This window comes from Carassius gibelio, chromosome A12 (genome assembly GCF_023724105.1).
Source record: "Carassius gibelio isolate Cgi1373 ecotype wild population from Czech Republic chromosome A12, carGib1.2-hapl.c, whole genome shotgun sequence".
In the NCBI taxonomy this organism is placed as follows: Eukaryota; Metazoa; Chordata; class Actinopteri; order Cypriniformes; family Cyprinidae; genus Carassius; species Carassius gibelio.
The window spans coordinates 6,799,491-6,816,621 of NC_068382.1; the positions used below are offsets into that span (position 1 = coordinate 6,799,491).

Here is a 17,131-nt window from a genome sequence, read left to right on the forward strand (position 1 = left end):
TATCAGCACTATCACAGCAGAGCCTGCATCGCTGCTGATATTACACCTGGCCGACGTGCTCATTTCAAATGACTCCAAATACGCCACAGCATGGGAAATTTAAACTTGTTTGAAGTCGGTTAAGTTCAGGCCTGAGAGTCTCATCTCATTGTCTGCAGTTGGAGAACCCGTTGGTTGACATGATGTCCATATTCTTGTGCTTGTTTTTCATCTGAACACTTTTCATGAACTCGAGTACTTGCCATTTTGATGTGGGCAGAAACAGACACATTAATTTTCTGCCAGCCTCTCTTTGATGTACTTGTCTGTATTCCGTCAATACGCCTCATAATGATTTCAACTCAAAGGAGAAGTGAGTCAAATAAGTGGGCAACTGTTGTTATCAGAGGTGCTACAAATTAGTCTGATGCATGACCACTAATTAGAAAACATAGTGAGAACTTGAATATCTGCCATTATTTGCCTGATAATGCAGTCAGCATTTGTAAAGTTAAACCCCCTTTTTTCCAGTACATTCAACTTTCAAGAAAAAAAAAAGGAATTAGGGGTTTTTACATGACACAATTTTCAACTAAAAATGGAACTTTTTAATATGTTTTGGCCATTCATGCACATTAGATACCCACGTTTTGTGGGCCTAAAATGGCAAACTTTTGAAAACGGAGTTCAAAGTGCAGGTTTTTTGAAATTCCATATAGTCTCTGTGTAAACAAACAAACAAACAAATAAAAAATAAAACACTGACACACACATGCATATTGCATGTTTTAGAAGTGCTGTAAGTAATTACATTTTCATGTAAGATTACAAAGACTTTGTGGAATCGTTAATCATTAAGAACAGAAAAGTGCATTAACATGTCACATGGGATTTTGATGTCATTGACTTGACTAAGGACAAAGCTTTAGTGCTCTCCATTGCATGATGTTGGACTTTGGAAACATTAGGAAGCAAAATAATAGTAGCATGTTGTCAGAGTGATTCTTATTTAATTTTTACAGCATATAGGGCCATCACAGAGAAAGGTGAGATATGTAAGAATGCAAATTTAGTGTGCTGCTCCTTAAAAACAATAAATAAATAATAGCTACATTAATTAAAAATATGGTTTCTTGATCACTGTGTTTTTATAAGACATGCATCACAACATGCCTCCAAAAACGAGCAGGCATCGTGTGACATTTCTGCTGTGCCCTATATTCAAGTTTAATTAACTTTATATTGATTACTGAGAAGATGAATGCTTTCATTACTGCCTTTTGCTTACCTTAGCATGTGATAAAGAACGCACAAGAAGTGCTGCCATCTCCTTAATGCTATCTTTATTTTGTGTTTGTTTTCCTGCCATTATTTCCGCCTTATTTTCAGAGCGAAGTTAACTTAAATGTTTCCAAATAACCAAAATTATGATATTCATTTAGATCAGCAAATGAAAGCAAAATATTTCAGAAAACAGTCCATAAATAAAGGCACTGGGTTTCTGTGAATTTCAGCTGTGTATCAGTGATTGAAAAAATAAATAAAGCTTCTCTTTTTTTCTATTTCTATTCTATTTTCAAATAAATATTAATATTAATAATAATAATAATAATAATAACTCCTTTTCATTTACTTATTTATTATTAATTATTCACCAGTTTTAACCCCAACTCTTTTTGAAGCATGTTGACTGTATTGCTGCTGGGTAATTAAGTTGTAATTTCCAATGCATAAAAAGATAATATATATAATAAATTAAAATATTTATAATAAATTTAAAAAAGTTTTTTTTTTATTTTTATTTTTTTTATTTATCATTTTGGAAACATTTAATCTGTTATTCACTCACTTATTCAAAGAAATTCTGGCACCAGCTGTTTTGGAACTACATTGCCCATATTGCTGCTGGGTAATTAAGTTATCAGTTTTAACTTCCTACTTCAAAAAGTGCATCAGAATGACAATTGATGTTTAATGTGAGCTTGTGAAAAGCGATAATACTGATTTAGCAGAGATGCAGATGTATAATTTCATGCAAATGTGATGGAGACATACTCAGTTAATGATAAACATTTTCAGCAAATAAAATGCATCAGTGACTCAAAGTTCTTATATAAAATAATAATGATAAAACCTGTTTATGAAAGCATTTGCAGAACCAGGTGTTTAAAACATGGTAAATAATCTTCTCTCTTGGTAATCACAAACCTGCAAAGCATATGCTTTGTGCATTGTGTTTCTTCATACATCGTCTTCTGGGCTATGGTTAATGGAATGCTATTTGTGACACCTACCGATATATACTTTATTTGTCTCTGCATATATAACCCTTAAAGGCACTTTTCTTTGTTTTTCAGACCTATTCTAGCAGTCAACATCAAGTACCATATATCATTATAAACAGGAGAACTTGAAGTTTTAGTCTAATTTAAAGTCACAATTTTCCGTTTGTTTTCTCTAAGAATTAATGAACTTACAGTATTTTAAGAAAAATGCAGGCAACAATTTTGTGTTTCTTTTACTGTGTACTCAAACAGAAACTCCTAAAGTGTGGATATTTTTTCTTGAGAAAGTTGTATCTGGGTGTTTTAGACTTCCAAATAAAATTGTATTTGCATATAACATTCCCCAAGCAAGTTATAGCCATTTATTAAAATATTGTTATCTGCGCTTTTAAAGGTACAGGTTGTAGGACCTGCCTCTAGATGGCGCACTACCAAAACAATAAACAATCACGTGGTTTGATGACGCTAAGAAGGAGCGTGGAATGATGGGATTTGTTGTCTTACCCAATTGCTGACGGCCATCAATCAGATTATATGAAAACAATTACCACTTGTTCAACAAATATATACACTCATGTACATTTAAACACAATAATTGGGCATACATAGCAAACGCGAGTTCAATGATTTGCGTGAGTAGATTACATACAAGGTCAATGCAAAGACGTGATCAGACTATGGATCAGACACATCCTCGCGTGGATCTAAAGACGCGTTGCCCCGCGTTGCCATGTATGTCCCATAATACTAATCTTGTTGATCGTTATAATAACATATGTTTTCTGTAAAGATACGAATCAAAACAACTCACCTGTCCAGTAAAACACAAGCGTGATTGGCACCTCTTTCTAGTTGAATTTTGTCTCGAAGCTCTCTCCATCTAGAAAATGCAGCACCGATATTGATCCTCGCTCTTTCTCTCCTCTTGTCCCGAACTCTTCTTGGGTCGCTTGGTTGGTCCATACGCTTACGTTTCCGGGAGCTGTCCTTGTCGACAGAACCAGCGGCAGACGGTAAACAGTAATTATGTTCAATAAATTAGTAACACAATCCACCATAAAAAGTGCAAGAAGAAGTAAATAAGGAATTCCTTGAAGCAATCTAGTGGTTTGCTGGATGCTAGACACTCCTTCCGCATTTGTCCATGACACTGTTGTCAGGTGGTTTCTACGTCAGTAAAGGCGGTAACAAAGGGTAATTAAAGTCATTGACAGGCGACTGCACGGCCCCGTGTCACTGTTTAGAATGGGAATTTTCTCACGATTTACAAGTAGTTGAAAACATTAGAGATATTTTTAGTAAACAGCTGGACAAAATATATAACACTAGCCTAGTGGTTTTTGGATATTTTACTGCAAATATCTTACAAATTGTACCTTTAAGTGAAAAAACGGCCCATTTTGTTTAATAACAATAGAGATGGTTCAAAAAATATCTAGGGAGTGAAGAAAATGGAAAGAGTGTTATATTTTAACAAAACTTTTTTTTACAGAGAAATATATTTTCAATCTGTGTATGAACAATAAACACAAACCGTGCAGCAATTAGTAAAAACAATTCCACAAATTGTCTTCTTCAACAATACAAACGATTCTCAAACTACACACAAAATGAGTGAGAAATATTCAGAGTGCAAAAGAAAAAAATAGTGCAAATTATCTTTATGAACTATATAAGAATTATTTACTCAATATACATAATATAAAATAATATAAAAGCATGCATCAGAATTGATTTTTACGGGGCATCGCCTAGCGACGTAAAGACATAAATTCCAGTGCTTTATCAGACATGTACCGCAGTTTCATCCTTGTTTTTGGTCTGCTTTATGTCAAAGTACTCAAAGTTATGTCTTGTGTTTTTCTGTGCTTTTTCAGAGACTTTTCTCGTGCAGATGTGTTATTCTGTGTTTAATTTAACTTTGCGTTCGTTCATATTTCCAAAGAATAGTTTTTCAAAAGATCAAAACCTATGTTCATTGGTTGAATATGGGACAGTCAGAATCTGGACACGGGGGTGGGAGTAAGAGTCAACAATCCTTCTCGTTTGGCTTAGAGGAACAAAATGCATTGATTTCTTCTGACGAATCAATATTGTCAAAATGTGATAACATAATCACATACACTACGGAGCCTCTGAATATCCAGATGAGAGAAAGTAGTATAATCTCCGCTTTATGGCACTTTTTAAATCATTCAGATAGGATTAGCGGTCCGAAGTTATTAAATATTTAAGAACAACAGTTCTTTTTTTTTTTTTTTTACAATTTTATTTGTAGCAATCACATTGTTCATTGTTGATGAAAGTGGCAACTACTGTTGATGTGATGCTGTGAGCTGTTAAAGGCTTTTCGATTACCATAGTTAGTGTCTTATTAAATACAATTTTAGTATTATTCACTTTAACTGTTACTTTTGACAAGCTTGGTGGGCATTAGAAAGCACACTGTCACCACTGCTTCAGTTACTGCATGCTAAAACTTTCCCTGAACTGTCTGTGTTACTGACATTTCTTTTTAGCATTTATCTCATAATTATATATGAAACAACTCAAATTAAAGACATCACTGTAACTCACTGGATAGGACCATTGGAAGCAAGCTTTTATCCCTTCACTAATACATATCGTAGAGCTAGATTTTTTGGATTGTGCTCATTTAAACATGGAACATGTGGCTCTTCAAAGACCTGTCAAAGGGTCGAGACTGTCATTGACTTTAGTTTTTCAGCTTTGGTGGTAGTAATTGAGTTTAGACCCGACCTTTTGGCGAAGAACAGTATTAGTTCTATCTGCATCTGTAAACTGTATAGCAGCCAGTCTTGGAAGTCTTTGTTTCAGGGCTTACCTGAATCAAAAGCACTTTGCCTGAGTGTCAATGAGGTGCAAAAGAAGCAGATAACACAGTTGGGAGTTTGCTTGATGCCATTAAATCTGATATTTAAGGCTGTCTAAATAAAGAAACTTGAAGAAACATTCCCAGGTTATACCATGAGACTTTCTTCCATGAGACTTTCTTCCATGAATCAGAAAAGAAGAGACTTCTAGGAAAATCCTAGATGTTCTTTACCTTACAATGAAAAAGGTGAGGACTCAAGCTGTTAAGTTGTAAAATAACGAAAATGAGTTGTATGGACAATTTTTTTTTTTTTTTTTTTTTTTTTTATTATTCTTTTTGAAGCTTAAATGCTTGTTAAATGGGTTTGGAATGACACGAGGGTGAATAAACAATGGTAATTTTAATTACTGGGTGAACTATTCCTTTACCGCTAAGATTTAGTCAGACTTTTTACTGGTGTCTGTGAGCTGAGTGGGGAATCTCAAAGAACAACACAGTGCACCTGTCTGCACCACTGCAGGGAGTCACAAATCTTGCTGGTGTTTTTGTTGATTGTCTCTTCACCCTGCTGATGAAGCAGGTGTCTTTGGTGGGGTTGATTGTGGATTGTGTGGTTCGGTGACTTTGTGTGGTGTCGTGTTGAAATTATAAACTAACGTTATGTTTTCACAGCCATATGAACAGGTTATTTCTCTCTGTGTGGGGCGGGGATCCCACAGTCATGAACACCTGGGGTGGGGGAATGAAGGGAATTTTAAAATTGAAATGGCAACACTATGGGAATTCATGTTCATGGAAAAACTTAACATTAGTTTTTGAAGGTTTTATGTACTGATAATGAACATTTTTGCCGCTTTTATTAATCTATCCATCTGTTATTAATATTTTATTGTTCATTGCTATTTTTTATGTTAAGTAATGTAACTTTGTAGCATTAAACACTTAAATAATATAAATGATAATTTATCTAACATGAATATTAATATGTATGTTGAAATCAACATTTTAACATTAAATTAATAATTGTTCATGTAGTTCATGATAGTAATTTTACTTAACTGAATCTGAAGTGTTACCAAAATGAAAAAAATTTAATATAAGTATTATTTTAAATTGTAATAATACGTCACAATGTTTACTGTTTTTACTATATTTTTTATCACATTAATAGAACCTTGGTTAGCATAAGAAACTTTTCAAAAACATAAAAACAATCTGAACTTGAACTTTTGCATTTTGTACATAATGATCTTACTGAAGACATTTGTTCACTGATATAGAGTAGTCCATATGTTTAAATCTAACAATTCAAAATTAAAATCCTGCAAATTGAAATCCGCCCAGCAATCTCTTTATATTTTTTTAATAAAAGAAATCCAATAGTCAAAAACAGCTGATGACATTTTTTTTTTAGAAAATTCAAGTCAGTTATTAAATGTCTAGCAAGCACATATGACTGTAATTGACTATTTATGCAATGCATGTCGTCTTTCAGATATCTATATAAATGTTTGTGTGTGTCTTCATCTAGGCTACTGATCTGGACCTGGGCGTTAACGGACAGGTCCGATACCAACTGGTCAGTCACAGAGATCTCTTCAGGATCAGCACTAATGGCAGCATCTTCACAGCTGTGCCTCTGGACCGTGAGGAAAGGGCTCAGTATGATTTGGTCGTGCAGGCTTCAGATGGGGCCAAGGACCCTCGCCGGACCACTGTCACACTCTCCATCAAAGTTTTGGACGTGGATGACAACAGCCCAGCCTTCTCCCAGCCTGCATATCATGTCACACTGCCAGAAAACAGCCCAGTGGACATGATCATCCTCAATGTCAGTGTAAGTTACACACATACACACATACCACATGCATAGCCAACACATCAATCATAGCCAGATCAAAAACATGAGTACATCAAATTAGCCTCTGGAAAGCATTTTTTCTTTGCTAATGTTGTCTTAAAACAAGTTGACAAGTTGTCTTAAAACAAGTTGACATGTTTTACATTTGTAAAGGGGTTCTTGGCTGTGGAGTATGGAATATGTAGCTTCTTAACTTGACTTACTGAGAGACCCTTAGGGAAAATCCATAACATGTTTGTAACCTGCTTAAAAGACATTCTTTAAAAACATACATTAGGTGGCCAACCAGAGTGCTTTCTATCGCCGCGAGCGCCACCACCGCATCTGCAAAGTGCATTTGCAGCTTTTGACCGCTGAGTGGCGCTTTAAAACTAGGTTATCAATTAAACGCATCAAAGGATATTTTCGCAAATAGTCGTAAGCTTTGCTTTACTTGTGTATTACATTTGATGGCTGCAGTCGGCGGAAAATGAAAGAAAAACACTGTAGTTAAAATATTTAATATTCACAGATGAATATTTTGTAGACTAGTTATGAAGTTATGTTCGTACTTAAAGTGAATAAAACAGAATAAAACACTCACATACTTTGTTATTCGTTACCTGTCCTTTATTTTGACAGATAACTACTTGGGGAAAAGATATCTGTCTGTACACTGATTAAGAAATTGTTGCGTGTTTTATAAATGATTTCCATTATTTTAGTAAAACGTGAGGCACTGAATAAATTCGCTCCCATTATTTAGGCCAAACTAAAACAAGAAACGAATAAATTAAACCTGGCCATAATTTAGCTAAATCACTGAAACTGAAAAGAATGGATGGATTACTAAAATGCCCTCACGTTTCAACTCAAGTTCTCCCATTATAATCAACAAAGTGCACACAATATAAAAAAGAGCTTCATTAATTGACAACTTCAGTGATTTTAAAGGGAGCCTTCTTTACTTGCTTTCATACAATTTAAGTAAATCAAAAAAAAAAAAAAAAAAATCAGTCGCATTTAAATGCAAGAGTGTATTCAGGAATGAGCAGCTTCAAATACCTTGGTGTACACATTTCCGAGGACCTGACTTGGACTAACCAAAAATAAAGAAAAGCTTAAAAAATGATTAGGCCTACATGCTGTCTCAGGACAGTTTCTTATTACTGCAGTATATTTTTACATTTGTATTGGCAAAATTACTGCAGCGTTGCTGCATACAATTAAAACTGAAAATAGAGCAAAGCAGCATGGGCTATACATTAAGAACAAAAGTTTTTGTCTCTTTGGCAGATGCACGTCTCTTTCGACAGTTTCTTTGTCTCTTTCGACAGTTTCTTTGTCTCTTTCTCAGAAGCCTTCATCTCTCCTGAGAAAAAAACAAACAAAACCATATTATATTGTATGTAATACCCTGTAGGCCTATGCAGCTGCAAAAATGGCAAAAGCCAAACCAAATGATGCATTTTTCCTAAAACCAGCCTGTGGCGTGTGGGGCGGGGCCAAGAGGCGTGGGAACGAGGAGTGAGGCCAGGTGTAGTGATTGAAGATGAGCTGCACCTGCGCCCCACCGCCAGTATCGAGTCCCACGTAGGAAATCTGCTCTGCAAGTTTGAAACCCTCATTAGAAACTGTCCATATGAAAGAGCATGAGATTCACACCTTTATTTTTATCTAAAGCAAAAATGGTGTATGTAAGTGTTTGTATTAATCATTTTATATAATATTATATATCAGATCTTATATATATATTGGCTAATCATAGAGGTCACCATTCAAAGTTCCCTTAATAGGGAACTATTGACTTTTTACCACAACAAAAATAGTAATGTGCAGTGAGAGAATTGCAAGATTTATTAGTCATTCATTTTGTAAATGATTGCAACCACATTTTTATTTTATGAACATTTTAATATTTTTCTATTAATCAATGTGTCTGCATTTAAAATACTTAAAGGTCCCATGACATGAACATTTTATTTTATGAGGTTTTTTAACATTAATATGAGTTTCCCTAGCCTGTATATGATCCCCAAGTAGCTAGAAATTTTGATAGGTGTAAACCAAGCCCTGCCTTTGAGGGCTGTCCTGCTCTGCCTTTGAGAAAACGAGAGCTCAGACGGGCCGATCTGGAATCCTCCCCTTATGTCATCATATGGGGAAAGGTTACCTCCCCTTTCTCTGCTTTGCTCTCCCAAACATTTACATTTAATTCAGTCACAATGTTAGCACAGGCGTTCCAAACAGATTTTTATTTATATGGATTCGACAGCGGCACTACAAACAGTGAGTAACAGTGTTCATTAATGCCTGATCTGCGATCAGTGGTTTCTGATGTGTAGCTAATTATTCAAGCTCACACAAGACTTTCTTTCTAAATCGTTTAATACTGTTTATGCATCAGTGAATCAAGCCAGTGTCTAATCGGTCAACTTCACGTTGTTTCTCTTAGTAGCATGAAACAAACCTTTTATTTAAATTGTGATTTAACTACAGAGAGCAATCAAAGAACGCTATTGTTCGGAGCTGTCAATCACACATAGCAAATATATCTGTACACTTGCCCAGACTGCCGTTATAATGACTGACGCTTTTATGCTGCACAACGAAGCTCTTACTGTATTCATGACGATATTGTGCTTGCTGTTATCTGTGGTGAAAGTATTTTGTTAGAGAAAACGCGTTGCAATGACGAGATCACTGCATTCACGTGATAAACAGACTCTGTCTACTCAATGCTCATCTCTGCAGCCTTTCATGTGATGGGAAAAACAAATAATGCTATAATCAACACTTCCACGATTCGTTCATCTCAACAGCTGTAATAGTAAAAAAAATTAGTAAAAATATTTGAGAGGGGTTCCAAATGTAATACGCATTTCAAATGCAAAGATGTCAACAGTTGGTATCACAGGTATCACAGCAGACATGCCCCTTCATACAGAGCATTCAAGCCTGAGGGCTAAAATCTGGATATAAAAATGCATTCAATTTCTAAATTTTAAATGTAAAAATCATACGAGCAATATAAGTACACATCAGGAAACATTAAAAAAGCATTTAAAAAAAGAAAATAATCCACGTCATGGGATCTTTAATGAACATCTATTTTGACAAATTCTATTATTTTTAACCCACTCTTAACCCTCTGGAGTCTAAGGGTATTTTTGGGGCCTTGAGAAGTTTTGTCATGCCCTGACATTTGTGCTTTTTTCAGTTTCTTATAAATGTCTAAATGGGTAAAGTCTAATATCACTGTAATCAGCACAAACTGGGCTATAATAATATGTGAAATGCATGCATGTACATGATTGTATTTTTGAGAAAAAAAATGTTATGCATGGTTAGTGAAAAACTAAAAATGTTAAATCACTTGAATAAGGCAATAAAACACATACATAAAATTGATTGCCGGAAAAGTTGAGAACTGGAGCTTGTAGCCTAGAATTTTTCTTTCTAAATTATGTGAAAATCATCTTGTTTACTCACTCACAGAAAACAATATATTGATTTAAATTTTCTAAAACACTTTTTGTTGGTAAAAGTCATATGCGAGTAGGCGTCAACTATCATGAATATCATTGTGATTTACACCTGAGAAGACAAAGGCCTGCATAATGAGCTGCATAATGAGCCTCTCATTCAACTGTGCCACTCTGATGGAGGACTTACAAGAAAGAATGTGAGAACAAAATAAAAGTATATAATTTTATGTTTGTAGTTTATTAAGAATATATTTAATTATCCCACAACATAATTTAATATCCACTTGGGGGAGCAGTTAAACAGTTTATTAGGAACAATCAAAGCTGACTTTCAAATTTTTTGGCATCCTTACTTCAGTCACACAATCCTTCAGAAATCCTTTTAACAATCTTATTTTCTACCAAATAAACCCCATTTATCATCATCTTCATTATTATTATTATTATTATTAATGTTGAAAAGAGCTGATAATATTTTTCAGGTTTTTTTAGGGGGAATAAATTGAAAGAACTGCATTGTTTTTACATTTGTTAGAGTTATCTCTATTTGTCACATTTATATTATTTACATCAAGCTTTTGAATGGTATAGTATTGTATATTGTTATTGAAACTTCATAATGTTTCACTTGATTATACATTTAGTCAGGAATTATAGTTTGGAAAAAGTATTTGGAAAAAGTCTAACTAGTAAAATGTTTACACGTTATGTGAAAACTAGTACAAATAAATAAAAAGAGACTTACTCATGTTTATGATCTCTGCTGAATAAAGCGCTTCATTCTTTTTTCTGAGGAAATCCATTTCTCAAATCCTCAACCACACCACATCTTTTTGGGGTGAATTATGTCTTATTCCTCTCATCGCGAAGCAAACAGTAAAATAAAATAAAAACTTGAAGAACAGTCTCGCTGCTTTTTCTTCTGTGTGGGCGTATTCAAGCCGCGCGCTTCAGTTTGAATCTGAATAGCGGGTTAAGCGCGGGGGCGTGGTCACATTAGATATAATGAGCGGAGATATGAAAAACAGACATTGCGTTGTTTTCATATGGATTACTTTATCTCAGAATATTTGTTTTCGGCAGCACTTGTTTAGTTTAAAAGTAGACATTCCAGGCTTTCTATAGATATCTCTCTCATGTCTCTTCGTTGAGTATTCACGGAGTTACAGTTCATTTTAATGAAATGTTTGTACATGACGATCAGCGGAGATAAAGACTGTAGACAGCGCACCTTGTTTGTTATTTTTATTTTATAAGTGCACAAAGGTTTTTTGTTATTATGTCTGTATCCAAAAAAAACTAGACCCTTTACAGATTCGATTGATGTATTGCTCTTATCTGTACGATTAAAACTGAGAGTGTAGTTTAAGTTCTTTTCAGGGTTATCAGGTGAAAATGACTCAAAACGCATATATGCGTTAATCGACTCGAAAGGGTTAAAGGACTCCCTCATTTTTGTTAGGGATGAGGGATATGTCAGTCACTCCCAAAACTTTGCTGCTTGTACAGTATATAACCATTAGCACATAAAAATATATTTTGTAAATACAAATTCTGAAATTATTATATTTAGCCTAATAGCACTTCTTTTATAAACATTAAAAGTCACTTCAGTTCATCGCGATCTCACAAAGTTCCTTCATAATCAATTCACCTCTTATTTACATTAAGTTACATTGAGAGGATTCACGTGCATGGGGAACAAAATCTGGGGTTTATTTGAAAGGAATGGCCAATCAGAGTTGTTCAAGTATTAACAGATCTGTCTGTGATTGGCTACATTGCTCAACGCTACAAAAACACGTTGTAAATAGAAACTTTGATGTCCTCCATAGTGCAAACAAAAATACACACTGGAGCGTTAACTAAATCTGATTCACGAATATCCTAAAACATTTTCAACCTAGGGTGCTGCATGAGAAAATGGACGTGCGGCATGAGCGCATGAGAAAAGTGTAAATTGTGTGAGTCATAAACTGAATGCATAAGAGTTGGCAGCCCTGTTCCCATGACTCCAGTCTATCAATTAGCATCTTGAGAAATGAAAAGCTGCATGTTAATAAACAAATCCATCATCAAGAGGTTTCAAACTTCAAACTGTTACTTTTGGCAAAGAAATGAGTCCTCTTTACAAAATATTGCTTTCTCCAGTGAAAAAGTTGTTTAATCTTAAATTTTATTCACATTTCCGCATGATCAAGCTTCTGTCAAATGATGCAGCTATGCATTTAACATCATTGACCTCAATCCTTATTGTAACGTGTTTTGATGAACTACTATCATATGCACAGATGAGATTTGAGAGCTGTGGCATTCTTCAATATGTTGCCTTGTGTTTTCCATGGAAGAAAGACATTGGGATGAAATAATTATGGCAGGGCATTAATTTATGTTCTAAACTATCCCTTAAAGCTTGAATCGCGGATAACATCAGTAGCTCCTAACTGGATTTGCTTTAGGACCCAGTTATATATATACATATATATATATATATATATATATATATATATATATATATATATATATATATAGTTGTGCACATAAACCTCCATACCCTTTGCAGAGTATGCAAAATTTTCATAATTTGCACAAAATACGAGGTATCATGAAAATTGCATATTTTTTTTATCTGTTAGGGTTTAGTGTAGGTGGTAAGGTTTTTTTTTTTTTTTTTTTTTTTTTATAAGATAGAGCATTAACATTTCCAGTCACTAAATGGATGTTTCATTGGTGAGCTGCCACAATATATACATCAAACAACTTGATAAAATGTTGCTAGATTCACCTTAATCTGTTTTGGACAGAACTGACCAACTGCAATACAAGACCAGACACAATTTTATCCTCAGGAGCTACACTCCACAACCTTCCAAATGCCTGTGTCCTCTCGGGATGTTGTTTAGTTTGTCATAATGGTTAATTTGTGAGTTCCCACAGCTCAGTGCCTTGTTGCCGGTGAAATATCTTTCTAATTTACTCATCGCTTCTGGGTCACTACAGGATTCATTTCAATCATTAATGTAACCCGATCATTTGGTTTATTCAGAAGAAATTTAAGGGTTTAATTAATGCCGAGATTAGAATTACTCATCCAAAGTGTTTTGGACCTAATGATTGTCTCACTCAGGCACTGGACCCTGATCTGGATGCCAATGTCACGTACCGTATCAGGACCGATGAGGCCAGAGAGCTGTTTGCAGTGAACTCTCTTACTGGAGAGCTGAAGGTGCTTCACTCACTTGATTTCGAGAAACTCTTACCGAATAGGACAACATGGACCTTCGTGGTGGAAGCTGTGGATGGAGGAAGCGGCAAAATGCCACCGGGGTTGGCCTCTGTTACGGTCACTGTATTGGTAAGAGAGTCTTAATTATGTTCCACAATTCCAACCAAACTCCTTTGTCACTTAGTCGACTGCCTTCTTATTAATGTCCCCAGACAGCTATGATATGACCATTTTCCAATTTAAGGCTGCTGTTGTTTGTTTGGGGGACCCGCAAACCAATTCTTAGAATGGGTGACTATTTTTATAGTTTTAAGAACATATTTCAACATTCAAAGTAATTTAATGTATTTATGCTATTATAAGCTGTAAATTTTTCTTCACATTTACCACTGTTCAACAAATTTTCACAGGCAGAATCCATGAGAATGGGAATTTCGTACAAGGGCAAAAAACACGGAAGTTAGTCGCATGGATTAATGAAACTTTATTTTTGGTTTCAGACTTGGTTAAATGAAAACATTAATTTTGGTTTCAGTGAAAAATAGTTTTCTGTGCATCACTAAAATATATCACTATCAATTCACACATGATATTTGTAATATATATATATATATATATATATATATATATATATATATATATATATATATATATATATATATATATATATATATATATATATATATATATATATATATATATAATAAATAAATAAATAAATAAAAACAAGTAAGACTACAGATATAATTTTTTTGGTCACAATCTTTTGCAAACAGCATTACAGCAAATATTCAGATGTGCTCTCCTTAATTGTCCTCTCTTTCATATACACATAGGTCTGATTCATTTCAGTGAATGGAAGTTAAATGTATAGATTTGCGACTGTTAATCACAGTGTTTAACTTAGTTATATAAATGGTTAAATAAATTAATAAATTGTTATATAATTTGTTATATTTTTTTATGAATTGCATTTAATGTATCAATTCAAACACTATCAGCCTATTTGAGCTCTTCTGTCATCCTATATGAGATCCTTTAGCTTCCCTTGTTCATGTAAATGTTCTATTGTTCTGTGGTCAAGCTTCAACAAAAGAGCAAGTGCACTGTTAGAGATTTAACCAGTTGTTTAGGATTATATTTATTTTTTTATGTTTATTTCATTTCCCAAACCACCTGCAGTTTGGTAGGTTTCAGCTTAAACGAAAAAGAGTTTAAGTAAAAGCATTTTCATGCAAGGAGAAACAAAGCTTATTACGTCCTCTACAGTCTCCCAAGAACCCATAATTGTTTCTGTGTTGGGATTATTTATTAATTTTCCTTCTGTGCATGGTGTGGCTAATTGATAATTAGTTGCTGTGGAAAATGAAAAAGTGAACGGTGGAAATGAATGTGCTACCTGATGCATGGAAACTTGGAGTGATTATGATGGGATAGAAGCCCCAAGGCACCATCCTGATGGAGAAAATGGTCCCAGTGCGACTAAGAGCACCATTGTGAACTCACTACACTTTGCAGATTTACTCTAAGGCTTGACAGATTTATTTTTTTATCTGGGGAGGTAGAAGACAAATAGATGTGTGAGCATTTGAAATAAGAGAAAAAAATACCAATTTCACTTCAAAGTACTTTCTCATGACCTTTTATTTTGAGAATGTGAGCAATAGCAAAGTTTTATTAGTTGGTACTCAGGACTCAAGGGCATCCTTGAATAAGCGCATTCTTACAGGAAGGATGAAGGGTGGGGGATTGACAGGGGAGGAAGTGTAATTTGGATACCAGAACCCTCCTGGCCTCTCCTTGGACTCGGAGACGGCTGCTCTATTGAGTGTATTAGGTCACATCGCATCTCTTCCATCTCCCAGAATCACCTGTGTCATCAGCATTCATGGGAGCCAACCGCATTTTTCCACTTTGCTGTATCTTTCACATATACAACTTTGTGGAAAAGTTAAGGTCCTCAACAAAGTGAGAAACCATTTTTACAGCAACCTTGTATCTGAAAGTTTCTCCAAATATAAATATATAAATAGTGTATACATGGTTATAAACCATGATCCAAACAGATCTACAACATTACAAACATTGATTTATTCGATTTATTATTATTATTATCATTTACTAAAGTAAGCATTAGTAATGAGTTAATGAAGCTTCCTGAACACAATACTTTTAGCATCACGATGGTGGATTGTATCTGTATATATCTGTATTGTACTGTAATATTGAGTTCATTTAATGATATGGTGGCATAATATCAAACTATTCACTTATAGTCAAGAAAATAAAACAATAGATTTGTATGTTACTCAAAATTTTTCGAATACATACAAATGTATTAGCTATTTCAAGGGTTACTCCACCCAAAAATGAAAAAATTGTCATTAATCACTTACCCCCATGTCGTTCCAAACCCGTAAAAGTTTTGTTCATCTTCGGAACATAATTTGAGATATTTTGGATGAAAACCGGGAGGCTTGTGACTGTCCCATAGACTGCCAATTAAATTTCACTGTCAAGGTCCAGAAAAGTATGAAAGACCTCATCAAAATAGTCCATCTGCCATCAGTGGTTCAACCGTAATGTAATGAAGCAACGAGAATACATTTTGTACGTGAAAAAAAAAAACAATAATGACTTTGTTCAATTTTTCACCTCTTTGTGACTTCGCATCACCGTAGCGCCATTTTGGAGAATATGAGCTGAACGCAGGTAGCGTACACTCTTCTGTGTCAGCCGTGCTGCACGGATGCACTGTTTTCATTCAAATCAAACATATATACACGTTCTACTGATACAGAATAGCGCAGCGCAGATATTGTCCAAAATGGCGCTACGGTGATGCAGCGAGACACAGAGGAGACAGATTGTTGAATAAAGTCATAATTTTTGTTTTCTTTACAGTGATTTTCATTTCTAGAACAGTGACTTCTCTCATTGGTGGATAGCTGTTTAGAATTCTGGGTAATATAGTTCCTCACTGGAAATTTGCCATTAAATAAATTTAATGAATTTGAAATCACAGTGAGAAGCATATATCACTTTTTGTCTATCCTGAAATATTGACAACAGACTAAAAAAAAAAAAAATGAAAAAAAAAGGTAAAAATATTACACTATTAACATTAACATTATTCTATATATAAATGTATTATAAATGCACAGACATTTCTGAAACTAAAAATATTTTGCCAAAATAGCGAAAAATTTTTAAAATAAAAACATAAAATTATAATTTTGTTATATTCTCTGAGATAACTCAAACTTCTGAGGGCATGGGTATATCTATCTTGAAATGTCACTTTTGAAAAATTAATTTTTGTATGGAGAAAATGTATTTAATGTTAACAGCTCCAGAAGCAGTCTATTGCACTATATTAGCACCCCTGTTTCATCTTTGCCTCTTTACTCTCTCTAGTAACCTTTTCATCTGCCTTTAGTGCTCTCTCAGTGGTTATAATTACGCCTCACCCAACTT

The 17,131-nt window shown here is 34.4% G+C and overlaps 1 protein-coding gene across 1 annotated transcript in view; it reads left to right on the top strand.

The window, feature by feature from the left end:
• LOC128024990 (protocadherin-15-like) overlaps positions 1-17,131 on the top strand; it is a 194,818-nt gene that overhangs the window by 117,019 nt on the left and 60,668 nt on the right. The window contains exons 20-21 of the mRNA XM_052610923.1: positions 6,632-6,937; positions 13,556-13,783. Of these exons, the coding sequence (XP_052466883.1) occupies positions 6,632-6,937; positions 13,556-13,783 (534 nt within the window). The remainder of the gene's footprint in view (positions 1-6,631; positions 6,938-13,555; positions 13,784-17,131) is intronic.